The following is a 26,512-nucleotide window of genomic DNA, read 5'->3' as shown; positions in this document are numbered from 1 at the left end:
TTTTTCATTCAGAATTTTCTTCACTTCTGTGTTTTTTAACTTTCATTTTTTCCCTGTGAATTTTAACACACAAAAAAGCATTTACATACACAGAGCAAAAGAGAAAATGTGAATTCCATATGAAACCATGAATTTTCATTTCAAAACTTTGCTTTAAAAAAGAAACAATAAATTCCACATGTTACTTTGAAAACTATCCTGTTTACTTTTGAACTTCCTCTCTTCTGGGTAGTTGAAAATGTTACAATGTCCCTCTTTTGAGGAAAATCACTACTGATAACATCCCTTTCCCTACCCTACCCATATCCTTAGTAACCAAGAGAAAGAAAGGGGAGGAAAAGCCCCTTGTAACAAATAGGCACCATCAAGCAAAACATCCATACAGTAGCTATAATGTCCTGAACTGAGGGCCACTTTTTACACCTTGTGTCCATGTCACCCCTCTGTCAGGAGGTGGGTGACATGCCTTGTCATAGGTGCTTCAGAAACATGCTTGGTTAAAGCTTGGTCAGAGTTTTAAATCTTTTTACGTCTTTACAGTGTTGTCCTTAGATAAATTCTTTTCCTGGCTCTGCTCATTTCACTCTGTGTCAGTTCATGTTAGCTGGGATTCTCTGAAGTTGTCTTTCATCATTTCTTATGGCACAGTAACAATCCCTTACATGTGTATATCATGTGATATATACATTCCCATTCCCATCATCCAAGAGGACTAAGGCACATGCTTAATTCTTCTCTTCCCTCATCCCCCGACCCCTTTTTACTTCCCCCTTCAGGATCAGCAAGGTTGTTTTGCTTGTGACTGTTCTCTACTAGTTCATCCTTCCCACATGATCTCGTTTTCCTGTTCAGTTTGATGTATTTCTACATGAAATTGTGTGGGAAAAAGAGAGAGAGAGAGAGAGAGAGAGAGAGAGAGAGAGAGATCCTCTTCCTGTTTTAGGTAAGAATGAGGTTTATCTAGTGGCTATTTATTTCCTCTATCCCATCCTCTGTAGATGTTTATCTAATGCGTACTCATTCACTCCAGTTACAAAAAAATAGCAAATTACACTCTTTTTTTCTACACTAATGTATTCCTCTTTTTACCCAACTTTTTCTTTCTTTAAACCCTCCCAACAGTAACAGTCAACCACCAGGACCTCCATTTTTCTTATTTAACTCTCTCAGTACCCTTTGAAGTCATCATGGTTCTAAAAGGACGCATGTTTTTTCCTCCTCCTATTAGAATGTTAGTTTTACAACATCATGTAGCCCCTTCCAATTGCTCAAATAATTTTATCTTTTCTAGGTTTTTCTGTATTCTTGTATTTCAGAGGTCGTATTTAGCTCTGCTCCATTTACCAGAAATTCTTGAAAGTGTTCTATACCAATAAAAGTCCACTTTTTTCCCCTTATAGGATTATAATCTTTCTCAGACTAAATTTTTCTGTTATCCTTTTGTAAATGTGTATTCCAAGATCTTTATTAATAATAGAAGCCTTCTAAGTGTTGTGTGATCCTGACTGTTCATTGTTACATGAATTAATTCTCTCTGGGTCCCTAGTATTTTTTCTTTGAAGTGGGAGCTAAGCATTTTGGGACTTTTCCTTTTGAAGTTTCTTTTGGGAGGTAATTAATAGATTTTTTCTTCACTTTTTCTTCTGGCTCTAGGTAGATTTCATTGATGATTTCTTGACATGTAGTGTTTTGACTTTTTAAAACTTTAAAAATAAAATTTTTAGGCTGTCCATTGATTCTTAAATTATCTCTTTTTGACTTGTGTTTACAGGTCATTTGTATTTGATACCAGATAACTTATATTTTCTTCCATTTTCCCCAGTATTTTAATTTTGTTTTAATATTTCTTGATGTTTCATGGTGCTCTTGATTCTCTTTCATCCATTCTGCTTTTTGGTAGTCCATTTCAAGGGTAAGATTTCTAAGTCATTTATTTTTCTAATTCTTTCCCCTATGTAGCATTTATTTCATTTTAAAAATTTCTTCATTTCTTCTGGTTATAGTGTTGTCCTTGAAAATCCATTTTTTTATTTGAGTCTCTGCTTGCTGTTGTTATTTCTGTCTTTTTTGTAGTTCTCTAAATTTGTGATAAGTTTTTTTTTCTCCAAATTTATTAATTTATTTGTTTTCAGTTTTCAACATTCACTTCCATAAGTTTTAAAATTTCTTCCCCTACTTTCCTCCTCCCTCTCTAAGGTAGTATGCAATCTTATATGGACTCTACACATACATTCCTGTTAAACACGTTGTTACATTAGTCATGTTGCTTAGAAGAATTAAAACAAATGGGAGAAACCATGAGAAAAACAAAACAAAACATGACAAAACATAAAATAATCTGCTTCATTCTGCATTCCAACTCGATAGTTCTTTCTCTGGGTGTGGGTGGCATTTTGCATCATGAATCCTTTGGAAATGTTTTAGGTTCTTGCATTGCTGAGAAGGACTAAGTTTATCAAAATCAATCCTCGCACACTGGCTTTTACTGTGTGCAATGTTCTCCTGGTTCTGCTTGCTTCACTCAGCATCAGTTCATATAAGTCTTTCCAGGTTTTTCTGAAGTCCTCCTGTTCATCATTTCTTCTAGCACAATAGTATTCTATTACATTCATGTACCACAACTTGTTCAGATATTCCCCAACTGATGAGCATCCCCTTGATTTCCAGTTCTTGGTCACCACAAAAAGAGCTGCTATAAATATTTTTTTATTTCTGAGTCCTTTTCTCATTTTTATGATCTCTTTGGGATACAGCCCTAGAAGTGGTATTGCTGGCTCAAAGGTTATGCACATTTTTGTGGCCTTTTGGCCACAAAATAGTTCCAGTTTGCTCTCCAGAATGGTTGGATCAGCGCACAGCTCCACCAACAATGAATTAGTGTTCCAACTCTCCCACATCTTCTCCAACATTTATCATTTTGTGATAAATTTTAATACTGGTTAGTAATGTCTTTGATTTACTCATCTCTGCCTTTTTAGTTCCTTAATTTGGGCTTTGTGTCAGGACCAGGATATATCTTCTGCTAAGGTTTGGAGTGAGGTGCTTCAGGCCTGTTTGGTCTTGCTGTGGGTTACCTGGATTCCTGGGATGATCTCCAACTCCTGAATTTAGGATTCCCTACATCTTTGAGGTCCAGAGGGCTGTATCTTCAGAGACTTTTTGCCTCTCAGTACTGAGCCTCAGGTGCCATAGATCCCCTGACTTGGAGAGGCTTGATTTGAGAGCTGCTATGCAGCACTGCTTGCTGTCCATTGACCTATTGCTGCCACCCTGAGATTTTTCAGGAGGATCTGTTCACTTTTTTCTGCTTCTGGACACAGAGAATTTATAGGCTACTTGGTGCTTCCGTTCTTACTAGAGACTACTTACCAGCTGGCAGTCCTCTTTCCTGTTGATCTTAGACTGACAATTCTTGCAGCTCTAGGATGGAAGAAATCACTGTAGGTTCCCACTGGATTTATTAATTATTCTTAGGTGTGTTGTGATCTTCAGGGTTTTGCTGGAATATGTATTTCAGTGCTTCTCCCAATTCTCTTTTTAAAGAAAGGGTTCCTAATATATGGGTGTGAGTCTTTTGTGAGGCTTTTTATTTTTACATCAAACTGAAATCTATTCCTCCATATTTCTCAATCATTTGTTCCTAGTTTTGCCCAGTATGACCATGCACATCAAAGTCTAAACCTTCTTCTGTATAACTGCCCTTTAAATACTTGAAGATAACTTTTATGTCCTACCTGTGTACCACCCATAAAACTTTCTTTCTCTAGGCTTCCACTTCCTTTACCTGATCCTTAGGTTAACATGATTGTTATGCATTCACCAGTCTGGTTGCCTCTCACTTCTTAGTATTCTTCCTAAGATGGGGCAGCTAAAGCCAAACATAGATAACCGCTTTGAGGTCTGATTAGCCCAGAGTACAGTAGAACTGTCACCTTGCCTTCTTCCTAATGCTACATGTCATTTTAAGATTGCCGTAGCTTTTGGCTGTGTATTACTCTATTAACTCAAGTGGAGCTTGCCATCCATTAACATTTCATATCTAGTTCGCACTAACTAACCGTGTCTCATACATCTAGTACTTGTGAAGCTGGTTTTACTCCACAAAGTAAAACCAAATATAAAACTGAACCCAAATGTAAAACTTTATACTTATCCCTTTTAAATTTTATCTTATCAAATTCAATTCATTTCAGCCTGTCATATAACATGTAACAATAATAACCAGCATATCTGTATCTGTATCTCACCCTGAGGTTTGCAGAGCAGCCCAGTGAGTTCAGATCCAGCTTCAGACACTAATTGGCTGTGTGACCCTGGACAAGTCACTTTCTGTTTGCTTTGGTTTCCTCATCTGTCTCAAAGTTTTTATTGTAAGGATCAAATGAGATAATAATTGTAAAGTGCTTAGGACAGTGCCTGGCTCATAAGAAAAGATATATAAATATTAGCTACTTTTATTAATATTATCATCAGCAGCATCATCTTATTATTATTTCTTTTTTTCCTCACAATAGCCCAAGGTTGTTGGTACTGTTATTATTCCCATTTTACAGATGAGGAGCTTGAGACAGACAGAAATTAACTAAGTGACTTGCCCAGAGTAACAAAACTAGTAAGTATTTGAGGCTGGATTTGAACTGTGGTCTTTCCTGGCTGTCATTGTAGCGTTCTATCTATTGTTCTGCCAGTTAGTTAATAAACATTTACTAGGCATCTGCTATGTGCTGGGCATTGCGCTAAATGCTAAGAACAGAAAAAAGGCAAAACACAGTCTTTTCCTTCAAGGAGCTCACAGTCCAATAAAACAGAGAAGCAAATAAGCATGAACAAACTATATGAAGGAAAAATAGGAAATAATTAAAAGAAGGAAGGCACTAGAATTAAGAGGGTTTGGAAAAGGCTTCCTGAAAACATGAGATTCTAGTTGGGACTTAAAGTAAGTCAGGGAAGGCAGGAGGCAGAGATGAGAAGGGAGAACATACCAGGTGTGGAGGAGAGACAGAAGAAATGCCAGGAACAGAGAGATAGAGCGTCTTATTCAGGGAGATCAGTGTCCCTGGATTGAAGAACATGTGGTGGGGAGTAAGGTGTTGGAGGACTAGAAAGGTAAGAGGGGGTTAGGTCATGAAGGGCTTTGAATGCCACAGAGATGGTTTTGTGTTTGCTCCTGGGGTGATATGGCCCTGGTAGGGTTTGCTTTGTAGGGTGTTGGCATGGTTGGACTTACACTTTAGGAAAATGATTTTAGACCAAATGGAAAATGAACTGAAGGGGGAGGGATTTGCATAGCGGCAGACCCACTAGCAGACTTTGGAATAGTCCAGGTTTAAGGTGATGAAGGCTTTTGCCATGTGGTAGTATCAGAGTAGAGAAGGAAGTGTATTCTAGAAATGTTGCAGAGGTGAAATTGACACCTCTTGACAACAGATGGGATATGTGAGGGTGAAGGATAGTGAGGAGCCCAGGATGACATCTAGGGTCAAAGTGCGCAAATCTGTTTTGTACAATTTGTTATTTATTTTAAATGTATAACAAAGTTACCATGTAAATTTCTTTTTTCCTTTTTTTTCTTTCCCCTCCACCCTGCCATAGAGATGGCTATCATTAGACACAAATATATATATAGACTTTTGAGAATCCCTCGGACAGCAGGGAGATCAAATCAATCAGTACTTAAAGAAATTAATTCAGACTATTCACTGGAGAAGACCCCAACTCTAGGAAGGATTGAAGGCAAAAGGAGAAAGGAATGGCAGAGGATGAGATGGATAGAGAGTGTTATGGAAGCAATGAACATAAGTTTGGACAGATTTCAGTAGAGAGTGGAGGATAGAAGGACCGGGCATGTCATTATGGTCCATGGGGTCATGAAGAATCGTGGACACAACTGAATGACTGAACATCCAAAGAGGATATCAGAGTTCATATACATGGAGGTAGTATATTTGTGAATGATTAGCAGAATCAAGGATAGGACCAGCTTTGTCTGTGCGGCAGTGCAGTAGTGTGGTAGAGGAGTAGACTGTGGGACATGAGTTGGTGGAGAGTCTGGTGATTAGGATGTTTTAAGGAATATCAGTATCTGTGTTGGAAGTCCCCTCCCTATATGAGACCAGGAATTGAGGAGAAGAAGATTTTGTGCTGGGTACTGAATTCCTCGAGGAAGAGGAATCTCCTGGAGGTCTGTAGAAAACAGCTACTAGGATTTTGATTGGGTGAATTGCATGAACCTCAAAGGAGGAGAGATTACAGAGTGATGGCCCTAAGGGAAGAAACTGGATATAGTAATGGGGAGCAATTGTGAGAAAACTCCTTGCATCAGTCTTTAGATCTGACTGAGTTTCTGGTCAGCATAACCCAGATCCTTAGTTAAAGGTCTCTGAAAAGCAAGTAGAGGTGGTTCAGTTTCATAGCCATGCAGGGCTAGGTTCAAGCAATACAATAAGGTTTTCTCCCAGTTCCTGCAGTTGAGTAGTTTTCTGACAAGACAGAATTTGGACTAGACCCATAATTGATTAGAAAGGGAACTGAGCTAGCTCCAGAATTGAGTCACAAGATAGAGTCATTGTGGTTCACTCAGTTACCACAAATTAACCGCTTGTTGTTCTGATCTCAGTTCCCTCCGAATAGTTACTCCATGTGATTAGTAATATTATGAACAATTTAATAAGATAAAAATACTAAAATAATAAAACTATATGTGTGTTGTTTACATAGCTTGGATACCAAACCCTTATGGAAGAAATTGATACAATAATTTTTCCCCATTTTACTACTTCCATTCTTTACTTAGAAGAATTAATTTGTTCAGAAACTGTTCTATTTCATGTAAACAAAATTGTCTATGTTAATTGTCGCTATTCCTTTTTCTTTTTTTGCTAAGAACGCATTTCCTAATTATGCTTTAAAAGTTACTTGATCTATTTCTCTTCTGATTCTAATTAAACATTGCACTTGGGTTTCATATACAAACTCAGATTTGGAAGCTCTAATTGATAGTTTGGGCACAGTCATTACTAATATAATTGTAAAGGTGAGATTTCTTTAAAAAATAGGTCTAGATTTGTGTATGTGTGACTTTAAGGAATAAGTTCAAAATAGATAAGTTCTCATTAATGTTAAGTTTATTTATAGACCTTGTTTTTTAGAAAGAAAACTACTATTTACAGAATTTTTTTATGTCCTAAACTAACATTATTTGCCTTTACTTTCCAATTTAAGCCTCAGAAGGGCAAATCAACTCCAAGTCCTGTGGATTTTACAATTACACCTGAAACCTTACAGAATGTTAAAGAGGTAAGTGGTTTCTTAATTATATTGCTATGAATTTGAGTAACTGAAATGTCGTCCTTTGTGTGCCATTTCAAGAAAATTCTATTTCTCTATAATAGTGTTTTCAATAATTGTCCAATACTACGAACTGTGAAGTTGAAAATTGATTTTTAATACTATTTTGTTAATACTTGATCATGCTAGATTTTATATTCTCTCTTGCTTTTTCTTACCCTTGCAGGTTAATTCAGGTAACTCAAGTCATTTGGGACACAATTTTTTTTTGTGACTTGTATTTGATTTGTATCTACTATACCTTTGTCTCATGACTTATATCTCTACTCTTGACCTTTTACTTGTACCTCCACCTTTGTAACTTCACCTCTTACCCACAGTTTGAAGAAACTTACTTAAATTAAATGTCAAGCTGATTCTGTCAGAGTGGTTATAGCCATACCCAAATTCTCCAAATCACATGTCTTGTTTATGGTTGAGGGGGTCTCCGAAGAGGAATTCCAAATGATATAACATCAAGTCATTGTCAGAAGTTTTAACTTTCTAGCCAATCAAAAGAAGGCAAACCGGTGTTACTTAAGTTTTTGCTGCCTTCCTGTTGAATAGTCCTCACTAGGGGTCTTTGACTACTGTGGACTCATTGACACAATTAATTGGCTACTACTAGCCTAGCTAATGGGGCAGCTAGGTGGTACAGGAAGTCAGAAAGACTTATCGTGGTGAGTTAAAATCTGGCCTCATAAATTTATTAGCTGTGTGACCTTGGGCAAGTCACTTAACCCTGTTTGCCTCAGTTTCCTCATCTGTGAAATGAGCTAGAGAAGGAAATGGCAAATCACTCCAGTATCTTTGCCAAAAAAACCCCAAGTGTGGTCAGGACTGAACAACAGTGCAACAAAAAACACAGTTAAAGCAGTATAAAAATAATTCACAGTTTGGTGGCACAGTGGGTAGAGGGCCCATTAAAGAGGACCTGAACTCAAGTCAGCCTCAGATACTTACTAGCTGTGTGATCCCAGGCAAGTCGATTAACCCTGTTTACCTTAGTTCCTTATCTGTAAAATGGGCTGCAGAAGGAAATGGCAAACCACTCCAGTATTTTTGCCAGGAAAACCCCAGAAGGGGTCACACAGAATCAGATGCAACTAAAAAACAATTAAACAACAACAAAAAGCCTAGCTAATAAATTGATCGTGCTCAGATCTTTGCTTCCTCTTTCTACCTTTATTTTCATTTTGATAGTACAGTGATTTGTATTGAGTATAGTGAATAAATGAATAGCTGTCACATTATGCTTTTTCATTTTTTGATGAAATTAAGTTTGCTATGATGAAACAGGCATTCTGGAGAGCACAGTGAAGGAGGTGGGCAGCTCTAGAATAGGATGTCAGGGGGAATTGGGTTTGGGGGGGTGGGAATAGTGGAACTATCAGAAAGAGAAAATGAAGTTTGAACAATAATTTTAAGATTATCTTTCAATCAGTTATATAAGTAAGTTATTTTTGACATATCTTATATTTTCTTCTCTTTCAACATTTTTATTTTCTAATCATTTTTTTTTTGCTTTCATTAAATCCAGTCTTGGACTTTTTAGTCTAAAAGCCCTCCCAGAGTGAGGGCATTCTGGATCTTTGAGGTTTGGAATACTATGGCATGTTTGGACAGAGTATTCTTCATCTTGGAGACTTTAGGAGCCTATGTTGTCCCAGTCTAAGTACTGCTACACCTCTCTGATCCCTACTGTGCAGACCTTCGTGGTACCTACCCTGGGCTTTCTGATTTCTTTTAGGTTTTCTCTAGGGAGCCCTCCTCTATTATTGTTACGGTGTTATTCTGGACAGATTCTTGAAGTCAACATATGTTTGTGGCCAATTTCTAGTAACAGTGGGAGGTTATAGGAATTTTTATTTATGTTGACAATTGGTTTCATTAAATATCACCTTTTTCTATTATTTGTGGTTCTCTAGCTAATTTTTTTATGTAGTTCTGGGGTATTATAGGTCCTATGGGGTTTCTGTTTATTTCTTGATCATTCTGTCTATCACAAATTGTAGGTTCGGGGAGAAGCATGTGGGAGCTGGGCATCCTGCTGCTGTTTTAAGCAGCCACATTGGTCAGAAGATCTTCAAGGAACTTACATCAATGAAGAGTTTCTCATTATATTTTCTCCACTTTTTACTTATTTTCTTTTTCCCTTAGAGAGCTTCCCTCCCCAAATTTCTCATCAGAGGACATCTCAACTCCACCAACTGTGTTATTACACAGCCACTAACAGGGGAGCTGGTGGTTGAGTACTCAGAAGCTGCCATTAAAAACATAGAGTTGCAGTTAGTACGAGTGGAAACCTGTGGTGAGTCACTTCATTCTTATTTGAGTGCTGTTTCTTGTTACTCTTTTATATTTAAAGGTTAATATGATATGTACGTAAAAACTTAGAGGATAACCCTGTAGCACTATTTGTGGAATTCTGAATTGATCCAACCATTCAGGAAGACAGGAATCATTCTAAGAAAGTGACTAAAATGTCCATACCCTTTGATGCAGAACTGCCTCTGCTAAGCTTATACAACAAAGGTGTCAGCGAAAGGAAGACCTTACGTACATCAAAATATTTGTAGTAGCATTTTTTGTAACAGAGTGAGAAACAAAGTAGGTGCCCTTTATTTGGGGAATGGCTAAACAAATTGTTGTATTTCTAGAAGGGAATATCATTATGCTGTAAAACATGATGAATGTGATATATGCAGAGAAGCACTGGGAGAGTACATTTGTGAACTGGTACAAAGGAAAGTAAGCAGAACCAGGAATGAAAATAGAGTGACAGTAATGAAACAATCAAAACTGAGTGATGAGAAATTCCATTGGCCAAACTTGCTTCCAAAGAAGAGATAGGACAAGGCATCTCACTCTGTTTTTTACAGAAGGGGGAGGATATGGGTGCATTTAATAATGTATTTAATTTCAGGCTTATTGATAGTTTTCCTGAACTTTTTTCTCTGTTTTTCAATTCTTTGTTTTAAAGGATGACTCTCTTTGAAGGAAAGCTCTCTGTGTCTACACGCACATATGCATAAAACATATATAATATGCATAATATATATACATAAATATGGATGATATAAAAAGGAATAAAAATACATTTTAAAAAAGAATGATGCATAAAGTGAGGCTGAATTCATAAGTTAGGTGAATTTTCATTTTCCCTAGATATTACCTATAAAGAATTACTTTATGAGTTTGAACAATTATAATAATTTCCTTTTGTAAATAATTTCCTTTTCATTGCTAACTCTACTTTAGAGATTCAGATTTGTTTTTTATGAAGGCCATAGAGAACATACATTACCCCTGATGTCAAGAGACAAGGAACAACTAGGACACAATACCTTACAGAGTCACTATGTCAGATATTTTAAATTGATTTTTCCTTGCCATAAGGGATGATGCAATGGGAAGTGATGGTAGATATTAAAATGCAAAAACAAAGACATGAATAAAACAACTTTAAAAACAGTATATGTTTGAGGGAGTTTCTAGGTAGCACAGTGAATAGAGCACTGGACCTGGAATCAGGAAGATGTGAGTTCAAATCTGGCCTAAAACACTAGCTCTGTGACCCTGGACAAATCACTTCACTCTGTTTGCCTAGGTTTTCTTATCTGTACAGTGAGCTAGAGAGAGAAATGGCAAACACTCCAGTATCTTTGCCAAGAAAACCCTAAATGGAGTGATGAAGAGTCACATATGACTGAAACAACTAAACATCCAACAGCAATGTCTGAGCAAAGTTCTGGGAGCCAAGGTGGCAGAGTAAGCAGGAAATGGCATGAACTCTCCCATATTCACCTCCAAACAACTATAAAATAGGACCTCAAAACAAATTCTGGTACAGCAGAAGCAACAAAAATATGGAGTAAAACAATTTTTTAGCTGAAGAACTTGTAACGTAGACAGGAAAGGTCTGTCTCATGTAAAAGGGGAGTACAGTCCAAGGTAGGCAGTATCCTGGCAAACTAGCATCGGTCCCAACCTAAGCAAGCTGGTAAGAGTCCCTGAGCCCAAGTACAGGTCAGTGACCCATGGCCTTTTGCAACAACAGGCTGGTGGCTAGTCCCATCCACCCTTGCACCCCAGGTGCAGGACCAGCCTCCCGCATCCCCCATCATGTGTCCCAGCATAGCACCAACCCCCGCACCCCAACTCCCCTGAAAAAAGAGTTCCAGCACAACACTAGGTGAGCAACCAGGTTTCCCTGTGGCCCTGGTGTAAAATCAGACCCCTACTAGGTCCCAGAATAACATCAGAGGAATGGTTAGATTGCCCTCCCACTCCCCCCAGCTCCCTGCAGGCCTCAGCACAGCAACAGGCAGGCTGAAAGACCCACCACCACCACCCCTAGCCACAGCAGAGCACCAGGCCTCAGTGCATCACCAGACAAGCAGCCAGGGCTATAGGGTATAGGCCTTAGTGCAAGAAACTTGAGGCAGTGCTGCTTCCACCCCAGGAGCAGAACTCAACTTTAACATTAACAACATAAGCTGGAAAAGATGAGCAAGGAACAAAAAAAGAACCTGACCACAGAAAATTATTATGATAACAGGGAAGATCAAGACACAAAGTTAGAAGAGGACAACAGTGTCAAAACATCTGCATGCAAAGCCTCAAAGAAAAATGTGAATTGGTCTCAGACCCAAAAAGAACTCCTGGAAGAGCTCAAAAAGGAATTTAAAAATCAAATGAGAGAGGCAGAGGAAAAATTACGAAAGAAATGAAAGGGCCAGATGAACTCACAAGTGAATTCTACCAAATATTTAAGGAACAGTTAATTCCAATACTATATACAGGTTCAAAAAAATATATATGTGGAGTGCTACCGAATTCCTTTTGACATAAAAATGGTGCCAATACCTAAATCAGGAAAAGTAAAAATAGAGATAGAGAAATGTAGATCAATTTCCCTAATAAATATTGATGCAAAAATTTTAGATAAAATACTAGCAAGAGATTACAGCAAATTGTTGCTAGGATAATACATTATGACCAGGTGGAATTTATACCAGGAATGCGGAGCTGGTTCGGTATTAGGAAAGCTATCAGCATAATTGGCCATATTAGTAACAAAACCAACAAATCACATGATTATCTTATAGATACAGAAAAAGCTTTTGACAAAATACAGCACCCATTTCTAGTAAAAACACTGGAGAGCATCGGAAGCAATAGAGTTTTCCTTAAAATGATAAAATCTATCTAAAACTGTCAACAAGCATTATTTGTAATGGGGCTAAGCTAAAAGCCTTCTCAATAATATCAGAGGTGAAGCAAGGATTCTCATTGTTATTTACCACTGTTATTCTGTATTGTTCCAAAACAGTTAGCTGCAGCAATAAGAGGAGAAAAAGAAACTGCAGAAATTAGAATGGGCAATGAAGAAACAAAACTGTCACACTTTGCAGAGGATATGATGGTATACTTAGAAAATTAACTAAAGAACTGCTTGAAATAATTAACGACCTTAGGAAAGTTTTAAGATACAAAATAAACCCACATAAACCATCAGCATTTCTGATATTGCCCAACAAAGGCCAGCAGCAAGAGATAGAAAGAGAAATTCTGTTTAAAATACTGTAGACAATATGAAATATTCGAGAGTCTCTCTGCCAAGACAAACCCAGGAACTATATGAACACAATTACAAAACACGTTTCACACAAATAAAATCAGATCTGAACAATTGGAAAAATATCAATTGCTTATGGGCAAGTCAAGCCAATATAATAAAAATGATAATTCTGCCTAAATTAATTTACTTATCAGTGCCATACTAATTAAACTACCAACAAATACTTTGCAGAGCTAGAAAAAATAATAATGAAATTTATCTGGAAGAACAAAAGGTCAAGAATATCAAGGGAATTAATAAAAATAATGCAAAGTCAGGTTGCCTTGCCCTGCCAGATCTCCAGCTACATTATGAGTAGCTAATCATCAAAATTTCCTGGTACTGGCTAAGAAATAGAGTGGTGGATCAGCGGAATTAGATTAGGTCACCCAGTACACAGTAATAAATGGCCACAGTAACCTAAGGCTTGATAAACCCAAATCACCAGCTTCTGTGATAAGAACTTATCTGACAAAAACTGCTGAGAAACCTAGAAAACAGTATGGCAGAAACTAGGTGTAGACCAACATCTTACACTTGTATACCAAAATAAGGTCACAGTGGGTACGTGATTTAGACATAAAGGGGGAATGCTATAAGCAGATATGGAGAGCAAGGAATAGTTTACCTGTCAGATCTGTGGAGAACTGAAGAGTTTGTGATCAAACAAGAGATGGAGAACATTATGAAATAATCCTGATGACATTAAATTAAAAGGTTTTTGCACAAACAAAGCCAATGCAACCAAGATTAGAAGGGAAGCAAAAACCTGGGAAACAATTTTTATAGCATGTGCCTCTGATAAAGGCCTCATTTCTAAAATACATAGAGAACTGAGTCAAATTTGTAAGAATAAAAGTCATTCCCCAATTGATAAATGGTCAAAAGATATGAATAGGCAGTTTCCACATGAAGAAATTTAAAGCTATCTATAGCCATATGAAAAAATGCTCTAAATCACTATTGATTAGAGAAATGCAAATTAAAACAACTCTGAGGTACCACATCATACCTATCAGATTGGCTTACATGAAAAAACAAGAAAATTAGAATACTGATGCGTTGTTGGTGGAGTTGTGAACTGACATAGTTATTCTGGAGAGCAGTTTGTAACTACGCCCAAAGGGCTACAAAGCCATGCTTAACCTTTAATCCAGCAGTACTATTTCTAGGCTTGTATCCCAAAGAGATCATAAAAATGGGAAAAGGATACACATGTACAAAAATATTTATAGCAGCTCGTTTTGTGGTGACAAAGCATTGGAAATTGAGAGGATGCCCATCAGTTGGGGAATGGTTGAACAAGCTGTGCTGTACGAATGTAATGGACTACTACTGTTCCATAAGAAATGATAAGCAGCCTGATTTCAGAAAAACCTGGAAATTCTTACATGAACTGATACAAAGTAAGGTTAGCAGAACCAGGAGAACATTGTACACAATATCAGCAACACAATGGTCCAGTACAGTTCCAGAAGACACCTCCAGAGGAAGAATTGATGGAGTTTGACTGCAGGTCAAATCATAGTATTTTTATGTTTTTATTTGTGGTTTTTTTCTTTTTGCCTTTTTCTTCTTTTACAAAATATCTAATATGGAAATGTTTTATATCATTGCACGTATTTAAACTGTATAACATTGCTTACCATCTTAGGGAGGGAGGAGATAAGAGAAGGAGGAAAAATTTTTTTTAAAAAATGAATTTAAAATTGTGCATATGTGTAATTAAAAAAAAAATAAGATACTCTTGGGGGGGGCAAAAAAAGAGAAAAGAACTCTGTTAAAAAAAATTTTATCTGTCCATGAATTTTGGTAAACAAATTAGAGAGAAAAATGGAATTTTATTCAGAGATTTCATATTGCTTAAAATGTTTCAATATCTTCTTGTTTCTTGTTTTAACTTTATTAATTTATTTTCTTCTTTCTCAAGGTTGTGCAGAAGGATATGCCAGAGATGCCACAGAGATTCAGAATATTCAAATTGCTGATGGGGATGTTTGCAGGGGTCTTTCTGTTCCCATATATATGATATTCCCCAGACTTTTCACTTGCCCTACTCTTGAAACTACCAATTTCAAAGTTGGTAAGTTTGTGTCTATCATATATAAACACGGTATTTGTACCATAATATTATCATCATTAGCTTCTTATGTTTAAAAAATCTGTATGTTGCTCTTTCTTCAATGGATCCATGATCTCACTGTCATTCCTTCTACTACTATAAGTCACATTTATCTTTTTCTATTTTCCATATCCTGCCATCAATCCTCCGTAGAGGATCTGCCCAAGGTTTTTCTGTTTTCAAATGTTTCACACATACAGCTACTATACTTGAGTTGTCCATTTGTTAAACCTCATTCGTGCTCTTTGATTCTGTATCCTCACCAAAATCTTATTATTGTAGGCAAGAAAATTCTCAAACTTCAGTATTAATATATCCATAATCTCAAGTTGCTAGAATTGCTCCCGTTATGTTGCATTATGTTACATTTAATGTAACATTTTGTACTCAGTTGTCATTTAATAACTTAATTGGACAAAGAGATAGTGTGCTAGTAAGGTGTAAATGATGATTTAGGCTTTAACTAACATATCACACATACTGAACATTTCCAAGGAGTGGTGTTTCTCTTTCATTCTTAGGAATCAGATCTCTTGTGCCAAGCGGAAGGCAGAGTGAGATCTGTAAAGAAACTTCTACTGTATTGTTCTTTCTTCTGTTTTCACTGAGCAATTAATAGTAGTTTATGCTTTGAGACAGCTAATCCAATATGTTTTTATTAATGTCATAATTTTATATGCATAATCCAAATATATCTAATCAGAATGTCTTATGAGTTAATTAGGCCATAATTTTCACTGTAAAAAGAGCTGTATAAATAGAGCATAATGTAATGGAGTCATGGCAGTAGCTTTAGTTGATGAAAATAAAATAGGTTTACTGTTTGAGCATCAACAAAAGGTAGATTCAAAGTTTAATTTCCTTGAAGCTAAGACCACAGTTTAAAGTTTTGAAACAATTTCTTAGTTTCTTTTATTCTCAGATATTTTTCAGTGGAAAAAAATGCATTGTAATAGGTTTTCATGCTGTAGAATTTGTAAATTCCTCCCATTCCAAAGTTTGTCTGTTGTTTAATCAAGTTGAGTTTTATTTCAGTTTTTGGTCAGAGAAACATAATTAAACAATATAGAATTATAATTAGGTTTAATGTCATGTTTAGGGGAAAACCACTGATTTTATTAGCCTAAGCAGCACTACTTCTGCTGAAACAGAAAGGAAGGATGCAGATCTGGGCTCTGGTTAAAGGTAAAGTAGACTGAGGAGAATGGGGAGCATTAGCTCCTGTGGAAGAGCGGAATGACTTTAGAATATTCAAGGTATTCCATACTGAGGAGCCTGTGAGTGTATTTTCAGTTGGTGAATTAAATGGTGCAAAAGAATTCCTTAAAGTAGAAATAGGGTAATTCCTATTTCAAACATTGAAAGGATCAAAATCTTTCCAGGGCCTCCAGGCATATTTAATTGTATTATCCATTTCTTTTATAGTTTTATGATTCTAATTCCCCTCTTCACAGTGTAAGAAGCAGATATGGATTCATTTTCTATCAAATTATTTCACTGTAAAATTTGAATGGTTTTAACTAGAGCATCTAAAGAGCTAGTAAAGATCTCCATTTGCTCAAAGTAAAAAAAAAAAGAGGACATAAGCAAAAGTTGTTTATATATAAATGTATTTTCTAGAGAAGAAAAATTGCACTGTTAGAGAAATTGCTTTTTCTGCTTTGCAAATGTGAGGAATCAGAATTCCACCTGGACTATTGCAAGCCTGTTGTAAAGTGAGTAGGACAGAAATAAATTGCTAATTATTGTTCAGAAGACAAAGCAGAATTAGAAAAAAAGTGCAAGTGAATCCTATGATTCCAAAATAATTTATTTTGTTAGAGTAAAGGTGACAGATGAGGGAGTATATTTTTTGAAATGTAATAACTATCTCTCTTTAAATGAGATAGAAATGTATGCAGAAGTCATTTTTTTAAAATGATAAAAAATAGGAGTTTTGTTTTTATTGAAAGATTAAGCTAAAGTATGATAGATTAAACATAAAAACAAGAAAATAACAGACTAAACTGTCACTTTAGTGAGGTCTTCTATTTAGAGCCAGCTGATTCTGACAAAGAATTTATATTTTGTTTTCATAAAGGGATGACAATAAATATACAAGTCTTTATATTTTCTCCTTTTTTATAGAATTTGAAGTTAACATTGTGGTCCTGCTTCATGATGATCACCTCATTACAGAGAATTTCCCACTGAAACTCTGCAGAATTTAAAGAAGGAAGATAAAAGTTTGAGGAAATGAAAAAATCAAGGGGAATTTCAAAGAGTAGACAGACTTTTACTCGGAGTAAAAGTTTCAAATATACACTTGTTTTTCTTTATCATTCTGATCACAGTGAACTGAATGCCACAGAAACTACAATTATAATTGACTGCTATTTCTAGAGCATATGGTGTTTTTAGTCACTGGGTTTAGAGATATATTTTCTCTGATATTCAAAGATTTTCTTGGTGTTGATTAATAAGATTACTTAGCAGGAAAAAAAAATGTTTTTTGTCCTTAGACTTAACTTTTCTTCCCTAAGCATTACAATGAAGAGTTTTGTAGCAATGATGTTAACATTGCTAAAAATTAATGAGAAAAAAAAAAGAAATTGTAAAGATCTCTCAGTGCTCTAAGCAACTCTCTACATCTGTAAATTGCAGAGAGGATACAAATCAAAAGACAGCAATGCGTGTTTCTGTGCTAAAGATCTTCCAGAATTGCCACCAAGGACTACCATATCTCTGAGAGAGTTTGGAGCTCAAAATTTCCAATCTGAGAAGAACTAGAATTAATGCTAACAAAGTGCGTAATAGGCATCTTTAAGTAGATAGAAGGTGGTCGTTGCATCCAGGTCTTAGCTCTGACACAGACTAACTGTCTCTGCGACCCTCAGCAAGTCACTTCACCTCTCAAGATTCCATCCAACCCAATGAAATTATACATTGGCTAATCATTAACTAATCTTCATTGGTCAAAACAGATTTCACATCAGGAGACCTCCAAAGGTGATATCACAGATTCAGACCCCTCTTTTTTTTACCCTTAAAAAATATATTTAGAGGCAAACTAGTATATTGACCAGGTAGAATGAATGAAGCATTTATTAGGTGCTCTGGGAAGTTGTAAATATATGCTGATACTTTTGTCTACCTTTTTGATGTCTTTGTTTCTCAAAGATTTCTTAAATAAAGAGGCCATACTGCCCTTCCTACCCTCAAAATTTTTTTTTACTATGTGCAGAGCACTGTGGCTAAGTGCTGTGGATACAAATACGAAAGCAAGATGGTCCCTACTCTCCAGGAGCTCACCTTCTTGTGAAGGAGACTGCACATATGGAAGGTTTCAGCTACAAGTGAGATGGAAAAGTCCCATAGTCCTTAGAGTACAGTGGCAAAGCATATGGTAATGGTAATGCCTTTTTCTTTAATGTCATTTCCACTAATAAAATCCTATCAGTTTCTGATGTCAGCCCATTTGACAGGTCAAAGTCTTTGGTGGAAAGAGCTTTCTTTTCTGGATCTGCAGTAGCTGTAGTAAAAGCACTTTCAGGAACAGTTCCTGGCTGCATCTAACCAGAGCTTGCTTTCCAGAATGACTGCATTCATTGGGCTGGAAGAATTGCTATTCTCAAGGTTCTTGGGAACCTGTATCAGGAACTGGTGATGGTTTGACCTGGCATATACTGCGCGCCACTCCATACTTCTACCCCAGATAATAGCTGTGAGAACTTTCCTGGAAAGAGGACTGGTATTCTTAGGCAGGGGTGGGGAACCTGCAGCTTCAAAACCAAAGGTGACCCTCTACGTCCTCAAGTGTGACCCTTTGACTGAACCCAAACTTCATAGAACAAATTCCCCTCAATAAAAGGATTTGTTTTATAAAACTGGGACTCAGTCAAAAGGCCACACCCAAGGACCTAGAAGGCTACATGTGGCCTCAAGGTTGGAAGTTCCCCACCCCTGCCTTGGGGCATGTTGGGAAGCTAACCTCCTAGTAATATAAGGCTTCACACTCTAGGTATCTTCTTTTAAATCAATAGTGCTTTTATTAAATGATTTATTAAAGCCACAAAGCAAGAATCCATAAACATAACTAGCATAAAACAATATAATGGAATTAAAATATGAGACACAAATGTTACCATTTCTGGGTCCATATCCCCATATGCGTGTTGATGGCAGTTGCTGCTGCTTGTAATGAGGAAAGTAGGCCCATTCTCCACAATGATTTTCCGCCTCAATAATATGTATGAATATATAGACATATATACACATGTATGAAATTTTGTTTTATTCCATTCTATAATTGTTTTACATGACATCACTATAGTTTCAAAGTATTTATAAAATGGGAAAAATTACTAGAGTGAGTAAATAACTGCCTAATATCAAGGGTTTCTAGTATAAATAAATACGTTTTCATAAAAGCCTCATGCTGCTATATTCAAGACTATATTTAAACACAAGGCCATGAAAGAAAGGGGCGGGGGAAGCAATTTAGTCTGTTTTTGTAAAGCTTGGCTGAAATTTGAACAGCAAAAAGAGGTCATGTTCATATTATACCTTTTAACGTGTTCATACTTCTGTTAAAATGGCAACACATAGAGGAGTCCAACCATCCCAAATATACTCCGGCCTAAAAAGGACACCAGATAGAATATGATCAAGAGTAAGGACCAATTTCAGTCAATTCCTCTGGTAGATGGGTTTGAAGACTTCTAATGATCTGAGTAGGAGTCCAGCAGGGGTATCAGAACATACCCTCACCTCTAACAAATGGGCTTTTGAAACCTCAGTGCTCAGAATGGATGTGTACCAAGCAAATCAGATGTCAACAGGATTTCAGCCATAACTGATAGCATGAGAAACTGGCAGCAAAACAAGGCTCCATATGTCACGGAGCCCAGCTATGTATTTTTTAGAATTTCAAAAGACAGAGCAGGGAACAAGGTCATTTCAACCATTAAGAACACAGGATATTCTCCTTAAGGTGCAAAGTGACTGGAAAAACAACTGCACAGTTTTTGCAACTATTGGAGTAGGGTTTAAAAAAAAATAGCAGACTGAAAAATGATAAAATATGAGAAGAAACTGTAATAACTGTATTTTGCCAGCCCAGGTTGCCACAAAAATGCAGAAGGTTGTCAACATCGTATAAGGCAACTGATCAGAAAAATGGCCTGGGAGTGCAGTAATCTCCCAGCTCAAGGACCAGGGGCAAGCCAAGTAAATCTGGAGCCTGAAGCTGTATGTTGGGAACAGAGAGATGGCAACCTAGACCAGAGTCTAGCCAAGGACACATGGAGCCTGAAGCTGTATTACTCTGACCCCAAAATAGAGCCCAAAAGCCTTTTGGCCTCAGACTAAGAGAGCAATGATGAGACCACTCGGGTGCAATATGTTGGCAGGATCAAATGCTGAGGTCTTTGAAGAACATAATACTTGTTATCCAGATGCCAGATAATACAGATTATGCTAAAGAAGGCCACACCATCTTTTCCAGAAGTGCACAGTCTAACAGCAACACAAATGAACATCTAGGGAAATGAAGTTAGAAAAGGAGAAAATACCAAAGGTAAACATGGAACTGAGGATGCTGAAGACAAACTCCAGCGAATACAATAACACCATATCATGTATAAGCAACTCCTCAAAGAAAATTACAGATTTCTCAGAAAGGTAGTCCTAGAAGAAATTAAGCAAGAGTTTTAAAATGAAACTGCCAAAGAAATGAAATTTGTAGAAGATAAGATGAGAAAGGAAATTAAAGATCTAGAGGAAAGAATTGGATGAAAAATTAGCATCTTAGCATAGGAAGTGCAAAGCCATACTCAGGTAAATAGATTCTTTCAGAATTAGATTGGACCAGAGATCAATGACTATGAAACAAGAAATACAAACAAAAAGGATTGAGGGAATGGTGCAAAAAGAAATAGGAGAAGGCTTAGGTAGGCTGGAGGGAGGGCAAAAAAGGTGGAGGGATTATCTCGCTCTTCCTATTATCCTCATTTTGCTGCTTCCATCATTGAAGTAGTTTTCTGTTGTGCTGCTCAAAACACCCCTGCAGCTCATATTCTGATCCCATGTGAATTCCCAATTCCATTTGCAGAAATTCTGTTACGAGTTTTGATAACTTTCTAAAGCTGAGCTTGGCCACCCCACAGGTCAGAGATTCTTGAACCCTAGTTTTTCTTTTTTGTTGTTAATTTTAGTTTTCAACATTCATTTCCACAAGATTTTGAATTCTAAATTTTCTCCCTATCTCTACCGTTCGCCCACTCCAAGACATCATGCATTCCTATTACCCCTTCCCCCAATCTACCTTCCCTTCTATAACACCTCTCCCTTCACTCATTCCCTTCCCCTCTATTTTCTGTAGGGCAAGATAGATTTCTGTACCCCATTACCTGTATGTCTTATTTCCCAGGTGCATGTAAAAACAATTTTTAACATTTGTTTCTAAAACTTTGAGTTCCAACTTCTTTCCCTTCCTCCCTTCCCATTAATTCTCGCCAAGAAGGCTTGCAATTTGATATAGACTATACATGTGTAGTCATGTAAAATATTTCCATAATAGTCACGTTGTAAAAGACTATTTGCCTCCATCCTATCCTGCCCCCCCTTTATTCTCTTTTACCCTGTACTTCCTCAAAAATGTTTATTTCTAATTACCCCTCGCCCCATTTGCTCTCCCTTCTATCATCCTCCCACCCCCCATTTATTCCCTTTCCCACTACTTTCCTGTAGTGTAAAATAGATTTTCATAACCAATTGACTGTCCATGTTACTCCCTCCTTAAGCCCAATCCATTGAGAGTAAGGTTCACTCTCTCCCTCTCACGTGATTAAAAAAACTTTCTTGCCTCTTTTATATGAGAGATAATTTACCCCATTCTATTTCTACCTTTCTCCTTTCAACATATTTCTCTCACCCCTTAATTATATTTTTTTAGATATCATCCCTTCATATTCAACTCATCCTGTGCTCTCCGTCCATATGCATATAATCCCTCCAACTACCCTAATACTGAGAAAAGTCTCAATTTACAAATATTATCTTTCCATGTAGAAATGTAAACAGTTCAACTTTAGTAAGTCCCTTATGATTTCTATTTCCTGTTTATCTTTTTCATGCTTTTCTTGATTCTTGCGTTTGAAAGTCAGATTTCCTATTCAGTTCTGGTCTTTTCATCAAGAATGCATGAAAGTACTCCATTTCATTGAATGACTATTTTTCCTCTGAAATACTATACTCAGTTTTGCTGAGTAGGTATTTCTTGGTTTTAATCCTCGATCCTTTGACCCCTGGAATATATTCCAAGACCTGCAGTTCCTTAATGTAGACAATGCTACATCTTGTGTTATCCTGATTGTGCTTCCACAGTACTCGAATTGTGTTTTTCTGACTGCTTGCAATATTTTCTTCTTGATCTGGGAGCTCTGGAATTTGGCTACAATATTCCTAGGAATTTTCCTTTTTGGGATCTCTTTCAGGAAATGATCAGTGGATTCTTTCCATTTTTTACTTTCTGGTTCTAGAATATCAGGGCAGTTTTCCTTGATAATTTCTTGAAAGAATATGTCTAGGCTCTTTTTTAGATCATGGCTTTCAGGGAGTCCAGTAATTTTTAAGTTGTGTCTCCTGGATCTGTTTTCTAAGTGAGTCGTTTTTCCAGTTGATATTTCACATTGTCTTCTATTTTTTCATTCTTTTTTTTTTTTTGACTGACCAAAGTGATTTATTGATTGTTAGATTCTTTCAAGGGTACACATTTACCCATGGTGGATAGCACAGAAGGAGAGATAACTTAGACTTGAGACCTGTAGAAACCTTGTCCAGTTGGCTTGCTTCTGCAAACATTTGATTTGTGCAGTAGGATTTGAAGGAAACTCAAAAGGTACATAAAAAATTGGGGAGACCTTCAGTATAGTATGGTCCAAATTCCTTTGTTTTTTCCTGCCTTGTTGGTCAACTGATCTGGAGAGTTGAATGTGAATGTTCCTAAAGTTTATAGCTTAAGGTTCCAGTCAGTCTTCATAAAGATCACTTGTTCTTGAGAGTTGCATTTATATGGACATGATGTATTTGACAAAGGCTTCATAATTGATGCAGCCATTGGAGTCTTCTTGACCTGCCAACAGGGCTATTTTTTCATTCTTTTGGTTCTGTTTTATAATTTCTTGATTTCTCATAAAGTCGTTAGCTTCCATTTGCTCCAGCAGCAGCAGTGGCAGAGGCTACTTCTGGAGCTCTGGGTTCACAGATGGTGGGGGATCAAGCAGCTGATACAAAATCCCTTCAGCCTGGAAGAGTATACCCACCCCTACCTCTTCCCCACTGGAAGCAAAGTCCTATCCTGACAAAGAGTTAGAAAGTCTTTTGAAGGAATTGTTTTCTTCAGGGAGCTTTTGGACCTCCTTACCATTTGACCAATTATGCTTTTTAAGGCATTCTTCTCCTCACTGGCTTTTTGGATCTCTTTTGCCATTTGGTTTAGTCTATGTTTAAGGTGTTTTGGGGGTCTCCTTTAGCAAACTGTTGACTTGATTTTCATGATTTTCTTGCATTCCTCTCATTTCTCTTCCCAATTTTTCCTCTACTTCTCTTTGATTTTCAAAATCCTTTTTGAGCTCCTTCATGGCCTTTAACCAATTCACATTACTCTTGGAGTCTTTTGACTCTGCTGTCCTCTTCTGGTTGTATGCCCTGATCTTCCTTGTCTCTAAAGATTCTTCAGTCTGAGTTCTTTTACAATGTTTACTCATCTTCCCAGCCAAACACTTGACTTTCTAACTCTTTGTCAGGGTAGGACTTTGCTTCCAGTGGGGAAGAGGTAGGGGTGGGTATACTCTTCTAGGCTGAAGGGATTTTGTATCAGCTGCTTGATCCCCCACCATCTGTGAACCCAGAGCTCCAGAAGTAGCCTCTGCCACTGCTGCTGCTGCTGTCACAGCTGCTGCCACCACCTGGAGTGCCAGGAGGCTGGGAATGGCCCAGCCAGACTGCATGCTACTCTTTCACCCAGTGTGGTGGACGGCCTGCTTCCCCACATGGCTCGGTGACAGTGGTGAAAAAGAAAGAAGGGCAGGCAAGAGAAGATAGGGCAACTCCATTTATTGATCCTGAGGGTCAGGGTATTTATAGACACAAACTGCAAGTCTATGTGACATTCTACTTGTCCCCTGTCCTAGTAATTTGGCCAGTCTTATTGTCTTAAAGATTGTTAGCCTAGAGGACATCTATTTTACATATCCCTTGTATTCTGTAGTTCTCTTGTTTATCTCATGGAGACAGCAACATGGGGTGGGGGTGTCTGAAGAGATAATAATGAGCACAGTCTCAAAGAAGTTTCCCTGAAGGTCTATCTTGAACTTGCCAACAGCACTCCATCCTGGCCCTCAACAATTCCCCCTTTCTTTTGTTGTAACCCGAGATAAGGTACTTGGGTTTGAAGATCTTTCCATGAGAGAGAAGGCACCTATAAACAGGTGGCCCAATACAGAGAAACAAAGAGATAGAGGTAATATAGACATGAGCCAATGGAACAAGGATGCAAAGGGATTTGTATTAGCAAAATAATCCTAAATCACACTTGCAGCTTCATCGGGGTCCAGATTTTCCTTGGAGGCCCGATCTGTATCATTAGCAATCTGAGTAAGATCTTCAATATCCAAAGCAAGACTGCTATTCCCCTATATCCCATTCAAATGATTTCTAATCTTGGTCTAATTATATAGAGAGCTATTATAATAGGAGTAACACAAGTAGAAATGAACCTATAATCACATCTCATGGACAATCTTGTTTCAAGAACATCAACTTCATTTCCCACCAGCACAATAGTTTCACTTAAAGCATCCATTAAGTGATATGTACAGATAAACCAGTTGATACAGAGGAAGCCAGTGCTGCCACAAAGCTTACAGTGCCTAAAATAATGCAACTTATACATCTTTTCTGTTTTACTTTCAACATTAATGGATTAAAAGTTTGATCAGATACAGACACATATCAGCCTTTACTTTTGATAGGCATTAAAGCAAACCTAGGACATGTAATTACAGAAATAATGCTAGTATTAGCTATATGAGAACCAATGCATTCAGTGATAATACAATTAAAGCATGTTATTTCCCAATCATAAATGCAAAATTTTTTTTCTTTCTTTATCAATTTGTTTCCCAAAAACCTTTGACCCATATCCTACCATAATTTCCTCCTCTATTTCCTCTCCCATGTCACCACCCTAACCCATGGTGGATTATGCACAGAAATTCGTCTATTTCCCTCTTGATCAGTTCCTTCTACTGCAGTGGTCAGCTGAAGGGTGCCTAGAAGCAGAATGAGTGGCTTCTTCTCTTTCCTCTTTTCCTTGATCCATATCTTCTCCAATGTATGGCAGAGGTCAGATGTTTCTTTCCAGTATCCAGATCACTTCTTCACCATTTCCTTTGGAAATACAAACATACCCTTGCCCTCACGTTAACACAGGCCCTGTCTTTAGGTCATTCCATTTCACCTTCACTTTTTTCCAATCAGTAAAGTGTGTTTTGCCTTTTTGAAACTGTTTTTGAGCAGGCATAAGCCTCTCTTTATCTGGTGTCAGGTATACAACACCATGTCAACTCTTCTTCTTTTGCCTTCTCCTTTTATTGTTTTTGGAGTAGAGTTTTTATGTCGGAATTGTGCCATTCTACAATGGCCTGGCCAGTAGGATTATATGGGATGCCAGTTCTATGCTGTATTCTGTATGACAGACAGAATTTAATAAAGGCTTGACTAGTTTAAGCTGGACCATTATCTGTTTTTATAATTTGTGGAATGCCTAGAGTTGCAAAACACCTAAACAGATGATCAATAGTAAATTTTGTTGATTCCCCAGTCAGTGGGGTGGCAATAGCATAACCTGAATATGTGTCTATAGTCACATGAAGGTATTTATGCCTTCCAAATTCTGGGACATGTGTGACATCTATTTGCAGTATTTCAAGAGGATTGCATCCTCGAGGATTCATAGATGTATTTGATGGAGCTGGCAAAAACGGAATGCAATGTGGACAAGACTTTACAATGCTTTTTGCTTGTTTTCTAGTAATGTGAAATTACCTGCGAAGCATGGAAGCTGACTTATGAAATTGGTTGTGGGAATGCTGTGCTTCTAAAACTGTCCGTGTGAGCAAGCTATCTGCTTGTCTATTTCCTTCTATCATAGGCCCTGGCAGTTGTGTATGAGATGGGACCCAAGATCTTTTGGGGTAAGGGATAAAGGTCTCAGCTTCTGAAATTGCTTCCTGCTGAGACTGGATGTAGAGCTGTCCCTGCCTCGATGGGTCCTGTTCAAGGGATACATAGCCTGAGCAGTTATTTAGAAGTTGATGGCTTGCACTCTGGGAAAGACAAACCTGGCATGGAGGTTAGACAAAGACCAAACAGGCACAAAAGGAATATAAATAAAAGAC

The 26,512-nt window shown here is 37.3% G+C and overlaps 1 protein-coding gene across 2 annotated transcripts in view; it reads left to right on the top strand.

Moving 5' to 3' along the window:
- VPS26C (VPS26 endosomal protein sorting factor C) overlaps positions 1–19,480 on the top strand; it is a 74,595-nt gene extending 55,115 nt beyond the window's left edge. For both annotated transcript variants that reach the window (XM_072614970.1, XM_072614969.1), the window contains 4 exons: positions 7,222–7,296; positions 9,487–9,637; positions 14,880–15,032; positions 17,199–19,480. In XM_072614970.1, coding sequence (XP_072471071.1) covers positions 7,222–7,296; positions 9,487–9,637; positions 14,880–15,032; positions 17,199–17,281 — 462 coding nt within the window. In that variant the 3' untranslated portion in view covers positions 17,282–19,480. The remainder of the gene's footprint in view (positions 1–7,221; positions 7,297–9,486; positions 9,638–14,879; positions 15,033–17,198) is intronic.
- Positions 19,481–26,512: the final 7,032 nt, after the last annotated feature.

Source organism: Notamacropus eugenii, chromosome 5, assembly GCF_028372415.1.
Source record: "Notamacropus eugenii isolate mMacEug1 chromosome 5, mMacEug1.pri_v2, whole genome shotgun sequence".
NCBI classification, from domain to species: domain Eukaryota; kingdom Metazoa; phylum Chordata; class Mammalia; order Diprotodontia; family Macropodidae; genus Notamacropus; species Notamacropus eugenii.
This window is presented reverse-complemented; position numbering and strand designations above follow the sequence as displayed.